We start from the raw sequence: 19,977 nt of genomic DNA on the forward strand, positions 1-19,977 counted from the left end.
GAGTTTGGGTTAATGTTGTGATTGCGCAAGCGTGATATTCCCCCCAAAAATTCTAATTTTTGAATTGACAGCAACACACCAAACTGCATAACAAACCTAGGATTCAGTCGGAGAAAGGAGCTACAATTCCATCTCTCCAGAAACCATCAGGTAACATTATTATAAGCACAGTTTTAAACAAATCATGCACACACTGTTACATTTTAAAATATGGATACAGTTATCACTGATTGATTAATAAAGAAGTCTTAAAAATAGTAACTTAATATTTCCATTTTTCATATACAGGCTGGAACTCCACCAACAGCAATACCTCGGCCAGCACCAGTTTCAGCATCAGCTGCATCACCAACTAAAACAGTTAAGTAACATTGTATAACAACTTAAATTACTTATGGTTTGTTATTCCGCACGATAACCTTTTTCGTTACCAGTCCAAATTTCTATACAAGATATAATCAGTATATAACATAGCAATACAATGACACATGATTCACTATTATTTTTGGAGAAAAAAAATAACATCAGTTATGTTTTTTCCTTTTTTTATCAGAGTGAAATGGCAAAAACTATCGACCAACTGCTGGACGGCTGGCTTCAGGTAGATGAGAGAGAAGTGAAAGAAGAGGTAGCGCGTCTCGAAGAACTTTTACGCTGTTAAAGGTTAGTAATAAAAGTTTTTTTCTTATTTCCTTATATATCAAACCTTTTAAACAATTATGTTTGACTACTGATCGTTTTTATGACATTATATGTAAAATGTAATATGTTGGATGCTAAAACCTATTTGTTACATTACCAATTGTTAAATTAAAAAAAAAAATACGCCCTTTAGAACGTGTGTTGCCTGATAAGTACTCGTATCTTCTAATTCATCAGTAGTTAAACGCCTTATTAAAAAACAAATTGTTTTATATCAAGCAACATAGAACATTATCAAAGCAGCCAGCTGAAGTGTTTATATCATTTTATCTTTTTTAGATATCATACTGGTTCCAAACGATTGAAAAATGAAGAAAGAATATTATATGTATATTATTATGTTATTTTAATAGTACTAAGTATATCGCTATTTATATGTCTGTTATAAAATGTTGTGTATAAAATGTAAATACCTGAAAAAAAAAAAAAAAAAAATATAGGCTATTTATTGTAGCAGGCAGTAGATTTATTTTGTCGGCTCAATTAAATTGTTTATAATTTTTTTTTTTGTATGCCACCTACACCATAAATATAGAGATATCTGTAACGTCCGCATGATAAATCAGATATAAAGGGAAATGTATGCCACCTACACCATAAAATAGAGATATATGTAACGTCCGCATGATAAATCAGATATAAAGGGAAATTCTTGTAACAAAAAGTCAGTTGAGGTTTGTCGTATACTGTAAGGAGATAAGTTTGTTTGCATCACTTTATCATAACTTTAGCGACCGGAAGGACATTGTCGTCCTCCTGAAATAGCTGGTCGTCCCGATCAAGATGGTCGTCCCGAAAAAGCTGATCAACCCGCATCTTCGGAACGACTTATGACAATTATCGTGCGGAAGCATAAGTCGTCGTCCCGAAGATGCGGTTCGATCAGCTTTTTCGGGACGACAATTTTGATCGGGACGACCAGCTGTTTCGGTACGACAATCTTGATCGTTCGGGACGACCAGCTGTTTCGAGACGACAATGTCCTACCGGATGCTTAATATGTGATCAAGTATTGCAACAAAAACTGAACCGACCATGCGAGGGCTGTATAGTCAGTCAAGGTCGTTAAAAACTCCCATCATCATCAACAAAAACTGATCTTCGCAGTGTTTGACAAACCTCAACACACTTTATTGATACAGATCCCTCTTTTATATGCAAATACTCGGTCGAGACTGCAATTGGCTTATATACAATATAAACTTTCTTGCGTTGTATCAAAACATTTTATAACCGAAAAAGCTGATCAACCAGCATCTTCGGGACGACTTATGCTTCCGCACGATAATTGTCACATAAAAAAGGAAAATTTATAAAAGTATTCAGAAAAGGTTTGTCATACACTGTGAGAAGGTCAGTTTATTTATATATTTCTTATCGTTCATTTATATTAGGGGAAACTTTGTAACAGTAAGTCAGTTGACTGTTGTCATACACCGCGAAATGGTCAGTTTACATTGCGTGTCTTAATTTATTAACTACTTCATATTTCTTATTCTGAAGTAAATATTTTAAATATATATGTTTTTTTCGTCAGATGCATGTTTGTCGCCATTGTTTCATTGTTTATGCCAGCTCAGGGAGCTTGTCGAAGCATGTTAGAAGCACACATTTACTCATCAAGCATCCTTGTGACGTGTGTGGGAAGGTGTATAAGCGAACAGACTCCTTAATGGTTCACAAGAGGAAGTTTCATCCAGAGGTATGGAAATATCAGATTTTCGATATATAAAACATTATTGTTTTATGTTCTTACAATTTTTTCATCAAGGATAATTTCAACCCAAACATTTTACACTTAGGGTCTTCTTTTATTTAAATGTTTTGACATTGTCCAACATATACTCAGTCTATATAGAAATAACAATATGTGGTATGAGTGCCATTAGACAACTCTCCATCCAATTCACAATGTACGGCCTTCAACAAAGGAGCTTTAGCTCACACAGAACAGCAAGTTATAAAGGGCCCTAAAATGATTAGTGTAACCAACCGTCTAATCTAATATATGCTATGTGATAAGTTAACATCTGGACGAATTTTGACACAACTCCTATTCTTGTTTTATAGTTATTCAGGCAGGAAGCACAGCAGACATACACCTGCGACACGTGCCAACAAGTGTTCAGTCGGAGAAAGGAGCTACAATTCCATCTCTCCAGAAACCATCAGGTAACATTATTATAAGCACAGTTTTAAACAAATCATGCACACACTGTTACATTTTAAAATATGGATACAGTTATCACTGATTGATTAATAAAGAAGTCTTAAAAATAGTAACTTAATATTTCCATTTTTCATATACAGGCTGGAACTCCACCAACAGCAATACCTCGGCCAGCACCAGTTTCAGCATCAGCTGCATCACCAACTAAAACAGTTAAGTAACATTGTATAACAACTTAAATTACTTATGGTTTGTTATTCCGCACGATAACCTTTTTCGTTACCAGTCCAAATTTCTATACAAGATATAATCAGTATATAACATAGCAATACAATGACACATGATTCACTATTATTTTTGGAGAAAAAAAATAACATCAGTTATGTTTTTTCCTTTTTTTTCCAGAGTGAAATGGCAAAAACTATCGACCAACTGCTGGACGGCTGGCTTCAGGTAGATGAGAGAGATGTGAAAGAAGAGGTAGCGCGTCTCGAAGAACTTTTACGCTGTTAAAGGTTAGTAATAAAAGTGTTTTTCTTATTTCCTTATATATCAAACCTTTTAAACAATTATGTTTGACTACTGATCGTTTTTATGACATTATATGTAAAATGTAATATGTTGGATGCTAAAACCTATTTGTTACATTACCAATTGTTAAATTAAAAAAAAAATACGCCCTTTAGAACGTGTGTTGCCTGATAAGTACTCGTATCTTCTAATTCATCAGTAGTTAAACGCCTTATTTAAAAACAAATTGTTTTATATCAAGCAACATAGAACATTATCGTAGCAGCCAACTGAAGTGTTTATATCATTTTATCTTTTTTAGATATCATACTGGTTCCAAACGATTGAAAAATGAAGAAAGAATATTATATGTATATTATTATGTTATTTTAATAGTACTAAATATATCGCTATTTATATGTCTGTTATAAAATGTTGTGTATAAAATGTAAATACGTGATCAAGTATTGCAACAAAAACTGAACCGACCATGCGAGGGCTGTATAGTCAGTCAAGGTCGTTAAAAACTCCTATCATCATCAACAAAAACTGATCTTCGCAGTGTTTGACAAACCGCAACACACTTTATTGATACAGATCCCTCTTTTATATGCAAATACTCGTTCGAGACGGCAATTGGCTTATATACAATATAAACTTTCTTGCGTTGTATCAAAACATTTTATAACTTACTGTTGCAAAGTTTACCCTAACATAAATGCACGAAGGAGATCAGTTTCTTTGCATCACTTAATCATAACTTTAGCGTCCGGAAGGACACTGTCGTCCCGAAATAGCTGGTCGTCCCAATCAAAATGGTCGTCCCGAAAAAGCTGATCAACCAGCATCTTCGGGACGACTTATGCTTCCGCACGATAATTGTCACATAAAAAAGGAAAATTTATAAAAGTATTCAGAAAAGGTTTGTCATACACTGTGAGAAGGTCAGTTTATTTATATATTTCTTATCGTTCATTTATATTAGGGGAAACTTTGTAACAGTAAGTCAGTTGACTGTTGTCATACACCGCGAAATGGTCAGTTTACATTGCGTATCTTATTTATTAACTACTTCATATTTCTTATTCTGAAGTAAATATTTTAAATATATATGTTTTTTTCGTCAGATGCATGTTTGTCGCCATTGTTTCATTGTTTATGCCAGCTCAGGGAGCTTGTCGAAGCATGTTAGAAGCACACATTTACTCATCAAGCATCCTTGTGACGTGTGTGGGAAGGTGTATAAGCGAACAGACTCCTTAATGGTTCACAAGAGGAAGTTTCATCCAGAGGTATGGAAATATCAGATTTTCGATATATAAAACATTATTGTTTTATGTTCTTACAATTTTTTCATCAAGGATAATTTCAACCCAAACATTTTACACTTAGTGTCTTCTTTTATTTAAATGTTTTGACATTGTCCAACATATACTCAGTCTATATAGAAATAACAATATGTGGTATGAGTGCCATTAGACAACTCTCCATCCAATTCACAATGTACGGCCTTCAACAAAGGAGCTTTAGCTCACACAGAACAGCAAGTTATAAAGGGCCCTAAAATGATTAGTGTAACCAACCGTCTAATCTAATATATGCTATGTGATAAGTTAACATCTGGACGAATTTTGACACAACTCCTATTCTTGTTTTATAGTTATTCAGGCAGGAAGCACAGCAGACATACACCTGCGACACGTGCCAACAAGTGTTCAGTCGGAGAAAGGAGCTACAATTCCATCTCTCCAGAAACCATCAGGTAACATTATTATAAGCACAGTTTTAAACAAATCATGCACACACTGTTACATTTTAAAATATGGATACAGTTATCACTGATTGATTAATAAAGAAGTCTTAAAAATAGTAACTTAATATTTCCATTTTTCATATACAGGCTGGAACTCCACCAACAGCAATACCTCGGCCAGCACCAGTTTCAGCATCAGCTGCATCACCAACTAAAACAGTTAAGTAACATTGTATAACAACTTAAATTACTTATGGTTTGTTATTCCGCACGATAACCTTTTTCGTTACCAGTCCAAATTTCTATACAAGATATAATCAGTATATAACATAGCAATACAATGACACATGATTCACTATTATTTTTGGAGAACAAAAATAACATCAGTTATGTTTTTTCCTTTTTTTATCAGAGTGAAATGGCAAAAACTATCGACCAACTGCTGGACGGCTGGCTTCAGGTAGATGAGAGAGATGTGAAAGAAGAGGTAGCGCGTCTCGAAGAACTTTTACGCTGTTAAAGGTTAGTAATAAAAGTTTTTTTCTTATTTCCTTATATATCAAACCTTTTAAACAATTATGTTTGACTACTGATCGTTTTTATGACATTATATGTAAAATGTAATATGTTGGATGCTAAAACCTATTTGTTACATTACCAATTGTTAAATTAAAAAAAAAATACGCCCTTTAGAACGTGTGTTGCCTGATAAGTACTCGTATCTTCTAATTCATCAGTAGTTAAACGCCTTATTAAAAAACAAATTGTTTTATATCAAGCAACATAGAACATTATCAAAGCAGCCAGCTGAAGTGTTTATATCATTTTATCTTTTTTAGATATCATACTGGTTCCAAACGATTGAAAAATGAAGAAAGAATATTATATGTATATTATTATGTTATTTTAATAGTACTAAGTATATCGCTATTTATATGTCTGTTATAAAATGTTGTGTATAAAATGTAAATACCTGAAAAAAAAAAAAAAAAAAAAAAAATATAGGCTATTTATTGTAGCAGGCAGTAGATTTATTTTGTCGGCTCAATTAAATTGTTTATAATTTTTTTTTTGTATGCCACCTACACCATAAATATAGAGATATCTGTAACGTCCGCATGATAAATCAGATATAAAGGGAAATATATGCCACCTACACCATAAAATAGAGATATATGTAACGTCCGCATGATAAATCAGATATAAAGGGAAATTCTTGTAACAAAAAGTCAGTTGAGGTTTGTCGTATACTGTAAGGAGATAAGTTTGTTTGCATCACTTTATCATAACTTTAGCGACCGGAAGGACATTGTCGTCCTCCTGAAATAGCTGGTCGTCCCGATCAAGATGGTCGTCCCGAAAAAGCTGATCAACCCGCATCTTCGGAACGACTTATGACAATTATCGTGCGGAAGCATAAGTCGTCGTCCCGAAGATGCGGTTCGATCAGCTTTTTCGGGACGACAATTTTGATCGGGACGACCAGCTGTTTCGGTACGACAATCTTGATCGTTCGGGACGACCAGCTGTTTCGGGACGACAATGTCCTACCGGATGCTTAATATGTGATCAAGTATTGCAACAAAAACTGAACCGACCATGCGAGGGCTGTATAGTCAGTCAAGGTCGTTAAAAACTCCCATCATCATCAACAAAAACTGATCTTCGCAGTGTTTGACAAACCTCAACACACTTTATTGATACAGATCCCTCTTTTATATGCAAATACTCGTTCGAGACGGCAATTGGCTTATATACAATATAAACTTTCTTGCGTTGTATCAAAACATTTTATAACTTACTGTTGCAAAGTTTACCCTAACATAAATGCACGAAGGAGATCAGTTTCTTTGCATCACTTAATCATAACTTTAGCGTCCGGAAGGACACTGTCGTCCCGAAATAGCTGGTCGTCCCAATCAAAATGGTCGTCCCGAAAAAGCTGATCAACCAGCATCTTCGGGACGACTTATGCTTCCGCACGATAATTGTCACATAAAAAAGGAAAATTTATAAAAGTATTCAGAAAAGGTTTGTCATACACTGTGAGAAGGTCAGTTTATTTATATATTTCTTATCGTTCATTTATATTAGGGGAAACTTTGTAACAGTAAGTCAGTTGACTGTTGTCATACACCGCGAAATGGTCAGTTTACATTGCGTGTCTTATTTATTAACTACTTCATATTTCTTATTCTGAAGTAAATATTTTAAATATATATTTTTTTTTCGTCAGATGCATGTTTGTCGCCATTGTTTCATTGTTTATGCCAGCTCAGGGAGCTTGTCGAAGCATGTTAGAAGCACACATTTACTCATCAAGCATCCTTGTGACGTGTGTGGGAAGGTGTATAAGCGAACAGACTCCTTAATGGTTCACAAGAGGAAGTTTCATCCAGAGGTATGGAAATATCAGATTTTCGATATATAAAACATTATTGTTTTATGTTCTTACAATTTTTTCATCAAGGATAATTTGAACCCAAACATTTTACACTTAGGTTCTTCTTTTATTTAAATGTTTTGACATTGTCCAACATATACTCAGTCTATATAGAAATAACAATATGTGGTATGAGTGCCATTAGACAACTCTCCATCCAATTCACAATGTACGGCCTTCAACAAAGGAGCTTTAGCTCACACAGAACAGCAAGTTATAAAGGGCCCTAAAATGATTAGTGTAACCAACCGTCTAATCTAATATATGCTATGTGATAAGTTAACATCTTGACGAATTTTTACACAACTTCTATTCTTGTTTTATAGTTATTCAGGCAGGAAGCACAGCAGACATACACCTGCGACACGTGCCAACAAGTGTTCAGTCGGAGAAAGGAGCTACAATTCCATCTCTCCAGAAACCATCAGGTAACATTATTATAAGCACAGTTTTAAACAAATCATGCACACACTGTTACATTTTAAAATATGGATACAGTTATCAATGATTGATTAATAAAGAAGTCTTAAAAATAGTAACTTAATATTTCCATTTTTCATATACAGGCTGGAACTCCACCAACAGCAATACCTCGGCCAGCACCAGTTTCAGCATCGGCTGCATCACCAACTAAAACAGTTAAGTAACATTGTATAACAACTTAAATTACTTATGGTTTGTTATTCCGCACGATAACCTTTTTCGTTACCAGTCCAAATTTCTATACAAGATATAATCAGTATATAACATAGCAATACAATGACACATGATTCACTATTATTTTTGAAGAAAAAAAATAACATCAGTTATGTTTTTTTTCCTTTTTTTTCCAGAGTGAAATGGCAAAAACTATCGACCAACTGCTGGACGGCTGGCTTCAGGTAGATGAGAGAGATGTGAAAGAAGAGGTAGCGCGTCTCGAAGAACTTTTACGCTGTTAAAGGTTAGTAATAAAAGTTTTTTTCTTATTTTCTTATATATCAAACCTTTTAAACAATTATGTTTGACTACTGATCGTTTTTATGACATTATATGTAAAATGTAATATGTTGGATCCTAAACCTATTTGTAACATTACCAATTGTTAAATTAAAAAAAAAATACGCCCTTTAGAACGTGTGTTGCCTGATAAGTACTCGTATCTTCTAATTCATCAGTAGTTAAACGCCTTATTTAAAAACAAATTGTTTTATATCAAGCAACATAGAACATTATCATAGCAGCCAGCTGAAGTGTTTATATCATTTTATCTTTTTTAGATATCATACTGGTTCCAAACGATTGAAAAATGAAGAAAGAATATTATATGTATATTATTATGTTATTTTTATAGTACTAAGTATGTCGCTATTTATATGTCTGTTATAAAATGTTGTGTATAAAATGTAAATACCTGAAAAAAAAAAAAAAAAAATATAGGCTATTTATTGTAGCAGGCAGTAGATTTATTTTGTCGGCTCAATTAAATTGTTTATAATTTTTTTTTTGTATGCCACCTACACCATAAATATAGAGATATCTGTAACGTCCGCATGATAAATCAGATATAAAGGGAAATGTATGCCACCTACACCATAAAATAGAGATATATGTAACGTCCGCATGATAAATCAGATATAAAGGGAAATTCTTGTAACAAAAAGTCAGTTGAGGTTTGTCGTATACTGTAAGGAGATAAGTTTGTTTGCATCACTTTATCATAACTTTAGCGACCGGAAGGACATTGTCGTCCTCCTGAAATAGCTGGTCGTCCCGATCAAGATGGTCGTCCCGAAAAAGCTGATCAACCCGCATCTTCGGAACGACTTATGACAATTATCGTGCGGAAGCATAAGTCGTCGTCCCGAAGATGCGGTTCGATCAGCTTTTTCGGGACGACAATTTTGATCGGGACGACCAGCTGTTTCGGTACGACAATCTTGATCGTTCGGGACGACCAGCTGTTTCGGGACGACAATGTCCTACCGGATGCTTAATATGTGATCAAGTATTGCAACAAAAACTGAACCGACCATGCGAGGGCTGTATAGTCAGTCAAGGTCGTTAAAAACTCCCATCATCATCAACAAAAACTGATCTTCGCAGTGTTTGACAAACCTCAACACACTTTATTGATACAGATCCCTCTTTTATATGCAAATACTCGTTCGAGACGGCAATTGGCTTATATACAATATAAACTTTCTTGCGTTGTATCAAAACATTTTATAACTTACTGTTGCAAAGTTTACCCTAACATAAATGCACGAAGGAGATCAGTTTCTTTGCATCACTTAATCATAACTTTAGCGTCCGGAAGGACATTGTCGTCCCGAAATAGCTGGTCGTCCCAATCAAAATGGTCGTCCCGAAAAAGCTGATCAACCAGCATCTTCGGGACGACTTATGCTTCCGCACGATAATTGTCACATAAAAAAGGAAAATTGTGAGAAGGTCAGTTTATTTATATATTTCTTATCGTCCATTTATATTAGGGGAAACTTTGTAACAGTAAGTCAGTTGACTGTTGTCATACACCGCGAAATGGTCAGTTTACATTGCGTGTCTTATTTATTAACTACTTCATATTTCTTATTCTGAAGTAAATATTTTAAATATATATTTTTTTTTCGTCAGATGCATGTTTGTCGCCATTGTTTCATTGTTTATGCCAGCTCAGGGAGCTTGTCGAAGCATGTTAGAAGCACACATTTACTCATCAAGCATCCTTGTGACGTGTGTGGGAAGGTGTATAAGCGAACAGACTCCTTAATGGTTCACAAGAGGAAGTTTCATCCAGAGGTATGGAAATATCAGATTTTCGATATATAAAACGTTATTGTTTTATGTTCTTACAATTTTTTCATCAAGGATAATTTCAACCCAAACATTTTACACTTAGTGTCTTCTTTTATTTAACTGTTTTGACATTGTCCAACTTATACTCAGTCTATATAGAAATAACAACATGTGGTATGAGTGCCATTAGACAACTCTCCATCCAATTCACAATGTACGGCCTTCAACAAAGGAGCTTTAGCTCACACAGAACAGCAAGTTATAAAGGGCCCCAAAATGACTAGTTTAACCAACCGTATTAACTTATATATGTTATTTCATAAGTTAACATCTGGACGAATGTTGACACACCTCCTATTCTTGTTTTATAGTTATTCAGGCAGGAAGCACAGCAGACATACACCTGCGACACGTACCAACAAATGTTCAGACGGAGAAAGGAGTTACAATTCCAACTCTCCAGAAACCATCAGGTATCATTATTATTACCGCAGTTTTAAACAAATCATGCACACACTGTTACATTTTAACATATGGATACAGTTATTACTGATTGATTAATGAAAGAAGTCTTAAAAATATTAACTTAATTTTTCTATTTTTCATATACAGGTTGGAACCCCACCATTGTCTCCATCGTATAACTACTTAGATTACTTATGGTTTGCTATTCCGCACGATAACTTTTTTCGTTACCAGTCCAAAGTTCTATACAAGATATAATCAGTCTATATAATATATCAATATAATGACACATGATTCACTATTAATTTTGAAAAAAAAAAACAACATCAGTTATGTTTTTTCCTTTTTTTTCCAGAGTAAAATGGCAAAAACTATCGACTAACTGCTGGACGGCTGGCTCGAGGTAGATGAGAGAGATGTGAAAGAAGAGCGGGCGCGTCTCGAAGAACTTTTACGCTGTTGAAGGTTAGTAATAAAAGTTGTTTTCTTATTTCCTTATATATCAAACCTTTCAAACAATCATGTTTGACTACTGATTGTTTTTATGACTTTATATGTAAAATTTAATAAGTTTTATGCTAAAACCTATTTGTTACATTACCAATTGCGAAATATCACGCATGCGCTATCACAACAAAGTGCATACACGCGCAGAAGAGACAAAGGGCACTTCAATTGTCAAACACTCGCTCAAGGCCCCTTCCCTAACCCTAACCCCAATGTTCACCTAAATACTAACCCTAACCCAAACCTTAACCCTAACCCAAACCCAAAATTCGTTAAAATCGTTATTTTGAAGGCCTTAATTTATCTTAGAACGGATAAGTAGTCTTGGGGGTAACCGATTGTATTTTCGTAGTAAGTTTTTTTCTAGAAATTCTCAAAAATCAGTTTTGGAAGGGTGGGTGTCACTTATGGTTTTCGGTAATTTTCAAAGTCGATTTTCGAAATCTCAACATGATCCTGTGCTCCGATCGGATTAAAATTAAAAAATCTTCCAAAAAAGGACAACCAAGATTATGGTGAAGACTGCATGTTTTTGTAGTTTAGGAGTTTGTGGTTAATGTCGGGGTTTGGCTTTACTCTCACACAAACGTTTCTTCAGTGAAGTAGGAAAGTACGCCGTACACCTCAGTGATACCAATAAGTTTCCGTCATCTAGATCGCCTTTTCCGCTTTCCGGAACAGTTAACTTTAAGAAAATATCTCTATTCGAATCAATTCTACACATGTTTGAACATTGAAGTCAAAGGCACTTTTCAAACACTGTACTTAGAAATATTTCAAGAAATATCACGCATGCGCTGTCACAACAAAGAACACACATGCACAGAAGTTACAAAGGGCACTTCAATTGTCAAACACTCGTTCAAGGCCCCTTCCCTAACCCTAACCCCATAATTGTACATAAGCCAATTGACGTCTTGAACGATTATTTAAAAAAAAATTCGTCCATTTATGTAAGGCTAAACTTTGAAACAGTAAGTTAGTAAAATGTTTTCATACACCGCGAGAAAAAGATAGATTACATTCCGGGTCTTATCTATTTACTCTATTAATTCTAAATTTCAGGTGTCACTAAGAAGAGTTATCCTTTCTAAACAATCATCAGAACTTGTTTCAACTCTCATAGTGCTAACAACTACAATCATGAAAGCTAAAGTACAAATGAGAAACCTCAACAAGAGGTCTAAACTGGTTGAGAGGGAACGTCGATTCAAGAGAGCCTGTGAACAGATTGTTCAATTGAACTACTCTTTAGACGCACTTCAAAACAGGTACAACAAAGCCAAGACTGACAACAAGTCTTTCGAATACTCGCTATGTCTACGTATAGCAGTTGTTGAAGGATTGCGCAACATATTCTACGACTACGCTCACCAGAAAGCAGAGTCCGTAGCCGAACTGAGGCAAGAACTGTTCGGTGAAGTTTAGCACATTATTTCAGAAGATCCTTTAGAAGACATTGAGATGTCTGATTAAAGACGGTAAAAAAAAGAGAAAACAAAAACGTGTTACTTTGTGTATGGTTTTTTCTTGGCAATAATCTCATGTTTATTTTTCATTAATATTTCAAATGAAATACATGTTTGGTTGAAATAAAATAATGCAATACACGAACTACATTGATTGAATTGTGAGATGATTTAACTTGTTGTCAGTCTTGGCTTTGTTGTACCTGTTTTGAAGTGCGTCTAAAGAGTAGTTCAATTGAACAATCTGTTCACAGGCTCTCTGAAAGCTAAAGTACAAATGAGAAAGCTTTTTCGGGACGACCATCTTGATCGGGACGACCAGCTATTTCAGGAGGACGACAATGTCCTTCCGGTCGCTAAAGTTATGATAAAGTGATGCAAACAAACTTATCTCCTTACAGTATATGACAAACCTCAACTGACTTTTTGTTACAAGAATTTCCCTTTATATCTGATTTATCATGCGGACGTTACATATATCTCTATTTTATGGTGTAGGTGGCATACATTTCCCTTTATATCTGATTTATCATGCGGACGTTACAGATATCTCTATATTTATGGTGTAGGTGGCATACAAAAAAAAAATTATAAACAATTTAATTGAGCCGACAAAATAAATCTACTGCCTGCTACAATAAATAGCCTATATTTTTTTTTTTTTTTTTTCAGGTATTTACATTTTATACACAACATTTTATAACAGACATATAAATAGCGACATACTTAGTACTATAAAAATAACATAATAATATACATATAATATTCTTTCTTCATTTTTCAATCGTTTGGAACCAGTATGATATCTAAAAAAGATAAAATGATATAAACACTTCAGCTGGCTGCTATGATAATGTTCTATGTTGCTTGATATAAAACAATTTGTTTTTAAATAAGGCGTTTACTGATGAATTAGAAGATACGAGTACTTATCAGGCAACACACGTTCTAAAGGGCGTATTTTTTTTTTAATTTAACAATTGGTAATGTTACAAATAGGTTTAGGATCCAACATATTACATTTTACATATAATGTCATAAAAACGATCAGTAGTCAAACATAATTGTTTAAAAGGTTTGATATATAAGGAAATAAGAAAAAAACTTTTATTACTAACCTTTAACAGCGTAAAAGTTCTTCGAGACGCGCTACCTCTTCTTTCACATCTCTCTCATCTACCTGAAGCCAGCCGTCCAGCAGTTGGTCGATAGTTTTTGCCATTTCACTCTGGAAAAAAAAGGAAAAAAAACATAACTGATGTTATTTTTTTTCTTCAAAAATAATAGTGAATCATGTGTCATTGTATTGCTATGTTATATACTGATTATATCTTGTATAGAAATTTGGACTGGTAACGAAAAAGGTTATCGTGCGGAATAACAAACCATAAGTAATTTAAGTTGTTATACAATGTTACTTAACTGTTTTAGTTGGTGATGCAGCTGATGCTGAAACTGGTGCTGGCCGAGGTATTGCTGTTGGTGGAGTTCCAGCCTGTATATGAAAAATGGAAATATTAAGTTACTATTTTTATGACTTCTTTATTAATCAATCATTGATAACTGTATCCATATTTTAAAATGTAACAGTGTGTGCATGATTTGTTTAAAACTGTGCTTATAATAATGTTACCTGATGGTTTCTGGAGAGATGGAATTGTAGCTCCTTTCTCCGACTGAACACTTGTTGGCACGTGTCGCAGGTGTATGTCTGCTGTGCTTCCTGCCTGAATAACTATAAAACAAGAATAGGAGTTGTGTAAAAATTCGTCAAGATGTTAACTTATCACATAGCATATATTAGATTAGACGGTTGGTTACACTAATCATTTTAGGGCCCTTTATAACTTGCTGTTATGTGTGAGCTAAAGCTCCTTTGTTGAAGGCCGTACATTGTGAATTGGATGGAGAGTTGTCTAATGGCACTCATACCACATATTGTTATTTCTATATAGACTGAGTATATGTTGGACAATGTCAAAACATTTAAATAAAAGAAGAACCTAAGTGTAAAATGTTTGGGTTGAAATTATCCTTGATGAAAAAATTGTAAGAACATAAAACAATAATGTTTTATATATCGAAAATCTGATATTTCCATACCTCTGGATGAAACTTCCTCTTGTGAACCATTAAGGAGTCTGTTCGCTTATACACCTTCCCACACACGTCACAAGGATGCTTGATGAGTAAATGTGTGCTTCTAACATGCTTCGACAAGCTCCCTGAGCTGGCATAAACAATGAAACAATGGCGACAAACATGCATCTGACGAAAAAAAAATATATATTTAAAATATTTACTTCAGAATAAGAAATATGAAGTAGTTAATAAATAAGACACGCAATGTAAACTGACCATTTCGCGGTGTATGACAACAGTCAACTGACTTACTGTTACAAAGTTTCCCCTAATATAAATGGACGATAAGAAATATATAAATAAACTGACCTTCTCACAGTGTATGACAAACCTTTTCTGAATACTTTTATAAATTTTCCTTTTTTATGTGACAATTATCGTGCGGAAGCATAAGTCGTCCCGAAGATGCTGGTTGATCAGCTTTTTCGGGACGACCATTTTGATTGGGACGACCAGCTATTTCGGGACGACAGTGTCCTTCCGGACGCTAAAGTTATGATTAAGTGATGCAAAGAAACTGATCTCCTTCGTGCATTTATGTTAGGGTAAACTTTGCAACAGTAAGTTATAAAATGTTTTGATACAACGCAAGAAAGTTTATATTGTATATAAGCCAATTGCCGTCTCGAACGAGTATTTGCATATAAAAGAGGGATCTGTATCAATAAAGTGTGTTGCGGTTTGTCAAACACTGCGAAGATCAGTTTTTGTTGATGATGATAGGAGTTTTTAACGACCTTGACTGACTATACAGCCCTCGCATGGTCGGTTCAGTTTTTGTTGCAATACTTGATCACGTATTTACATTTTATACACAACATTTTATAACAGACATATAAATAGCGATATATTTAGTACTATTAAAATAACATAATAATATACATATAATATTCTTTCTTCATTTTTCAATCGTTTGGAACCAGTATGATATCTAAAAAAGATAAAATGATATAAACACTTCAGCTGGCTGCTACGATAATGTTCTATGTTGCTTGATATAAAACAATTTGTTTTTAAATAAAGCGTTTAACTACTGATGAATTAGAAGATACGAGTACTTATCAGGCAACACACGTTCTAAAGGGCGTATTTTTTTTTTAATTTAACAATTGGTAATGTAACAAATAGGTTTTAGCATCCAACATATTACATTTTACATATAATGTCATAAAAACGATCAGTAGTCAAACATAATTGTTTAAAAGGTTTGATATATAAGGAAATAAGAAAAACACTTTTATTACTAACCTTTAACAGCGTAAAAGTTCTTCGAGACGCGCTACCTCTTCTTTCACATCTCTCTCATCTACCTGAAGCCAGCCGTCCAGCAGTTGGTCGATAGTTTTTGCCATTTCACTCTGGAAAAAAAAGGAAAAAACATAACTGATGTTATTTTTTTTCTCCAAAAATAATAGTGAATCATGTGTCATTGTATTGCTATGTTATATACTGATTATATCTTGTATAGAAATTTGGACTGGTAACGAAAAAGGTTATCGTGCGGAATAACAAACCATAAGTAATTTAAGTTGTTATACAATGTTACTTAACTGTTTTAGTTGGTGATGCAGCTGATGCTGAAACTGGTGCTGGCCGCGGTATTGCTGTTGGTGGAGTTCCAGCCTGTATATGAAAAATGGAAATATTAAGTTACTATTTTTAAGACTTCTTTATTAATCAATCAGTGATAACTGTATCCATATTTTAAAATGTAACAGTGTGTGCATGATTTGTTTAAAACTGTGCTTATAATAATGTTACCTGATGGTTTCTGGAGAGATGGAATTGTAGCTCCTTTCTCCGACTGAACACTTGTTGGCACGTGTCGCAGGTGTATGTCTGCTGTGCTTCCTGCCTGAATAACTATAAAACAAGAATAGGAGTTGTGTCAAAATTCGTCCAGATGTTAACTTATCACATAGCATATATTAGATTAGACGGTTGGTTACACTAATCATTTTAGGGCCCTTTATAACTTGCTGTTCTGTGTGAGCTAAAGCTCCTTTGTTGAAGGCCGTACATTGTGAATTGGATGGAGAGTTGTCTAATGGCACTCATACCACATATTGTTATTTCTATATAGACTGAGCATATGTTGGACAATGTCAAAACATTTAAATAAAAGAAGAACCTAAGTGTAAAATGTTTGGGTTGAAATTATCCTTGATGAAAAAATTGTAAGAACATAAAACAATAATGTTTTATATATCGAAAATCTGATATTTCCATACCTCTGGATGAAACTTCCTCTTGTGAACCATTAAGGAGTCTGTTCGCTTATACACCTTCCCACACACGTCACAAGGATGCTTGATGAGTAAATGTGTGCTTCTAACATGCTTCGACAAGCTCCCTGAGCTGGCATAAACAATGAAACAATGGCGACAAACATGCATCTGACGAAAAAAACATATATATTTAAAATATTTACTTCAGAATAAGAAATATGAAGTAGTTAATAAATTAAGACACGCAATGTAAACTGACCATTTCGCGGTGTATGACAACAGTCAACTGACTTACTGTTACAAAGTTTCCCCTAATATAAATGAACGATAAGAAATATATAAATAAACTGACCTTCTCACAGTGTATGACAAACCTTTTCTGAATACTTTTATAAATTTTCCTTTTTTATGTGACAATTATCGTGCGGAAGCATAAGTCGTCCCGAAGATGCTGGTTGATCAGCTTTTTCGGTTATAAAATGTTTTGATACAACGCAAGAAAGTTTATATTGTATATAAGCCAATTGCAGTCTCGACCGAGTATTTGCATATAAAAGAGGGATCTGTATCAATAAAGTGTGTTGAGGTTTGTCAAACACTGCGAAGATCAGTTTTTGTTGATGATGATGGGAGTTTTTAACGACCTTGACTGACTATACAGCCCTCGCATGGTCGGTTCAGTTTTTGTTGCAATACTTGATCACATATTAAGCATCCGGTAGGACATTGTCGTCTCGAAACAGCTGGTCGTCCCGAACGATCAAGATTGTCGTACCGAAACAGCTGGTCGTCCCGATCAAAATTGTCGTCCCGAAAAAGCTGATCGAACCGCATCTTCGGGACGACGACTTATGCTTCCGCACGATAATTGTCATAAGTCGTTCCGAAGATGCGGGTTGATCAGCTTTTTCGGGACGACCATCTTGATCGGGACGACCAGCTATTTCAGGAGGACGACAATGTCCTTCCGGTCGCTAAAGTTATGATAAAGTGATGCAAACAAACTTATCTCCTTACAGTATACGACAAACCTCAACTGACTTTTTGTTACAAGAATTTCCCTTTATATCTGATTTATCATGCGGACGTTACATATATCTCTATTTTATGGTGTAGGTGGCATACATTTCCCTTTATATCTGATTTATCATGCGGACGTTACAGATATCTCTATATTTATGGTGTAGGTGGCATACAAAAAAAAAATTATAAACAATTTAATTGAGCCGACAAAATAAATCTACTGCCTGCTACAATAAATAGCCTATATTTTTTTTTTTTTTTTTTTCAGGTATTTACATTTTATACACAACATTTTATAACAGACATATAAATAGCGATATACTTAGTACTATTAAAATAACATAATAATATACATATAATATTCTTTCTTCATTTTTCAATCGTTTGGAACCAGTATGATATCTAAAAAAGATAAAATGATATAAACACTTCAGCTGGCTGCTTTGATAATGTTCTATGTTGCTTGATATAAAACAATTTGTTTTTTAATAAGGCGTTTAACTACTGATGAATTAGAAGATACGAGTACTTATCAGGCAACACACGTTCTAAAGGGCGTATTTTTTTTTTTAATTTAACAATTGGTAATGTAACAAATAGGTTTTAGCATCCAACATATTACATTTTACATATAATGTCATAAAAACGATCAGTAGTCAAACATAATTGTTTAAAAGGTTTGATATATAAGGAAATAAGAAAAAAACTTTTATTACTAACCTTTAACAGCGTAAAAGTTCTTCGAGACGCGCTACCTCTTCTTTCACATCTCTCTCATCTACCTGAAGCCAGCCGTCCAGCAGTTGGTCGATAGTTTTTGCCATTTCACTCTGATAAAAAAAGGAAAAAACATAACTGATGTTATTTTTTTTTCTCCAAAAATAATAGTGAATCATGTGTCATTGTATTGCTATGTTATATACTGATTATATCTTGTATAGAAATTTGGACTGGTAACGAAAAAGGTTATCGTGCGGAATAACAAACCATAAGTAATTTAAGTTGTTATACAATGTTACTTAACTGTTTTAGTTGGTGATGCAGCTGATGCTGAAACTGGTGCTGGCCGAGGTATTGCTGTTGGTGGAGTTCCAGCCTGTATATGAAAAATGGAAATATTAAGTTACTATTTTTAAGACTTCTTTATTAATCAATCAGTGATAACTGTATCCATATTTTAAAATGTAACAGTGTGTGCATGATTTGTTTAAAACTGTGCTTATAATAATGTTACCTGATGGTTTCTGGAGAGATGGAATTGTAGCTCCTTTCTCCGACTGAACACTTGTTGGCACGTGTCGCAGGTGTATGTCTGCTGTGCTTCCTGCCTGAATAACTATAAAACAAGAATAGGAGTTGTGTCAAAATTCGTCCAGATGTTAACTTATCACATAGCATATATTAGATTAGACGGTTGGTTACACTAATCATTTTAGGGCCCTTTATAACTTGCTGTTCTGTGTGAGCTAAAGCTCCTTTGTTGAAGGCCGTACATTGTGAATTGGATGGAGAGTTGTCTAATGGCACTCATACCACATATTGTTATTTCTATATAGACTGAGTATATGTTGGACAATGTCAAAACATTTAAAAAAAGAAGACACTAAGTGTAAAATGTTTGGGTTGAAATTATCCTTGATGAAAAAATTGTAAGAACATAAAACAATAATGTTTTATATATCGAAAATCTGATATTTCCATACCTCTGGATGAAACTTCCTCTTGTGAACCATTAAGGAGTCTGTTCGCTTATACACCTTCCCACACACGCCACAAGGATGCTTGAT

General features: G+C 34.3%; 1 protein-coding gene across 1 annotated transcript in view; it reads right to left on the minus strand.

Moving 5' to 3' along the window:
* Window positions 1-278: 278 nt before the first annotated feature.
* Window positions 279-19,977, minus strand: part of LOC127733776 (uncharacterized) — a 60,006-nt gene continuing 40,307 nt past the window's right edge. Inside the window, exons 7-13 of the mRNA XM_052243090.1 lie at window positions 19,425-19,526; window positions 16,701-16,802; window positions 14,431-14,532; window positions 8,143-8,208; window positions 5,281-5,346; window positions 3,011-3,076; window positions 279-352 (exon numbers count right to left, since the gene is read on the minus strand). Coding sequence (XP_052099050.1) covers window positions 279-352; window positions 3,011-3,076; window positions 5,281-5,346; window positions 8,143-8,208; window positions 14,431-14,532; window positions 16,701-16,802; window positions 19,425-19,526 — 578 coding nt within the window. The remainder of the gene's footprint in view (window positions 353-3,010; window positions 3,077-5,280; window positions 5,347-8,142; window positions 8,209-14,430; window positions 14,533-16,700; window positions 16,803-19,424; window positions 19,527-19,977) is intronic.

The sequence above is a fragment of the Mytilus californianus genome, unplaced genomic scaffold (genome assembly GCF_021869535.1).
Source record: "Mytilus californianus isolate M0D057914Y unplaced genomic scaffold, xbMytCali1.0.p SCAF_3, whole genome shotgun sequence".
Taxonomy (NCBI): domain Eukaryota; kingdom Metazoa; phylum Mollusca; class Bivalvia; order Mytilida; family Mytilidae; genus Mytilus; species Mytilus californianus.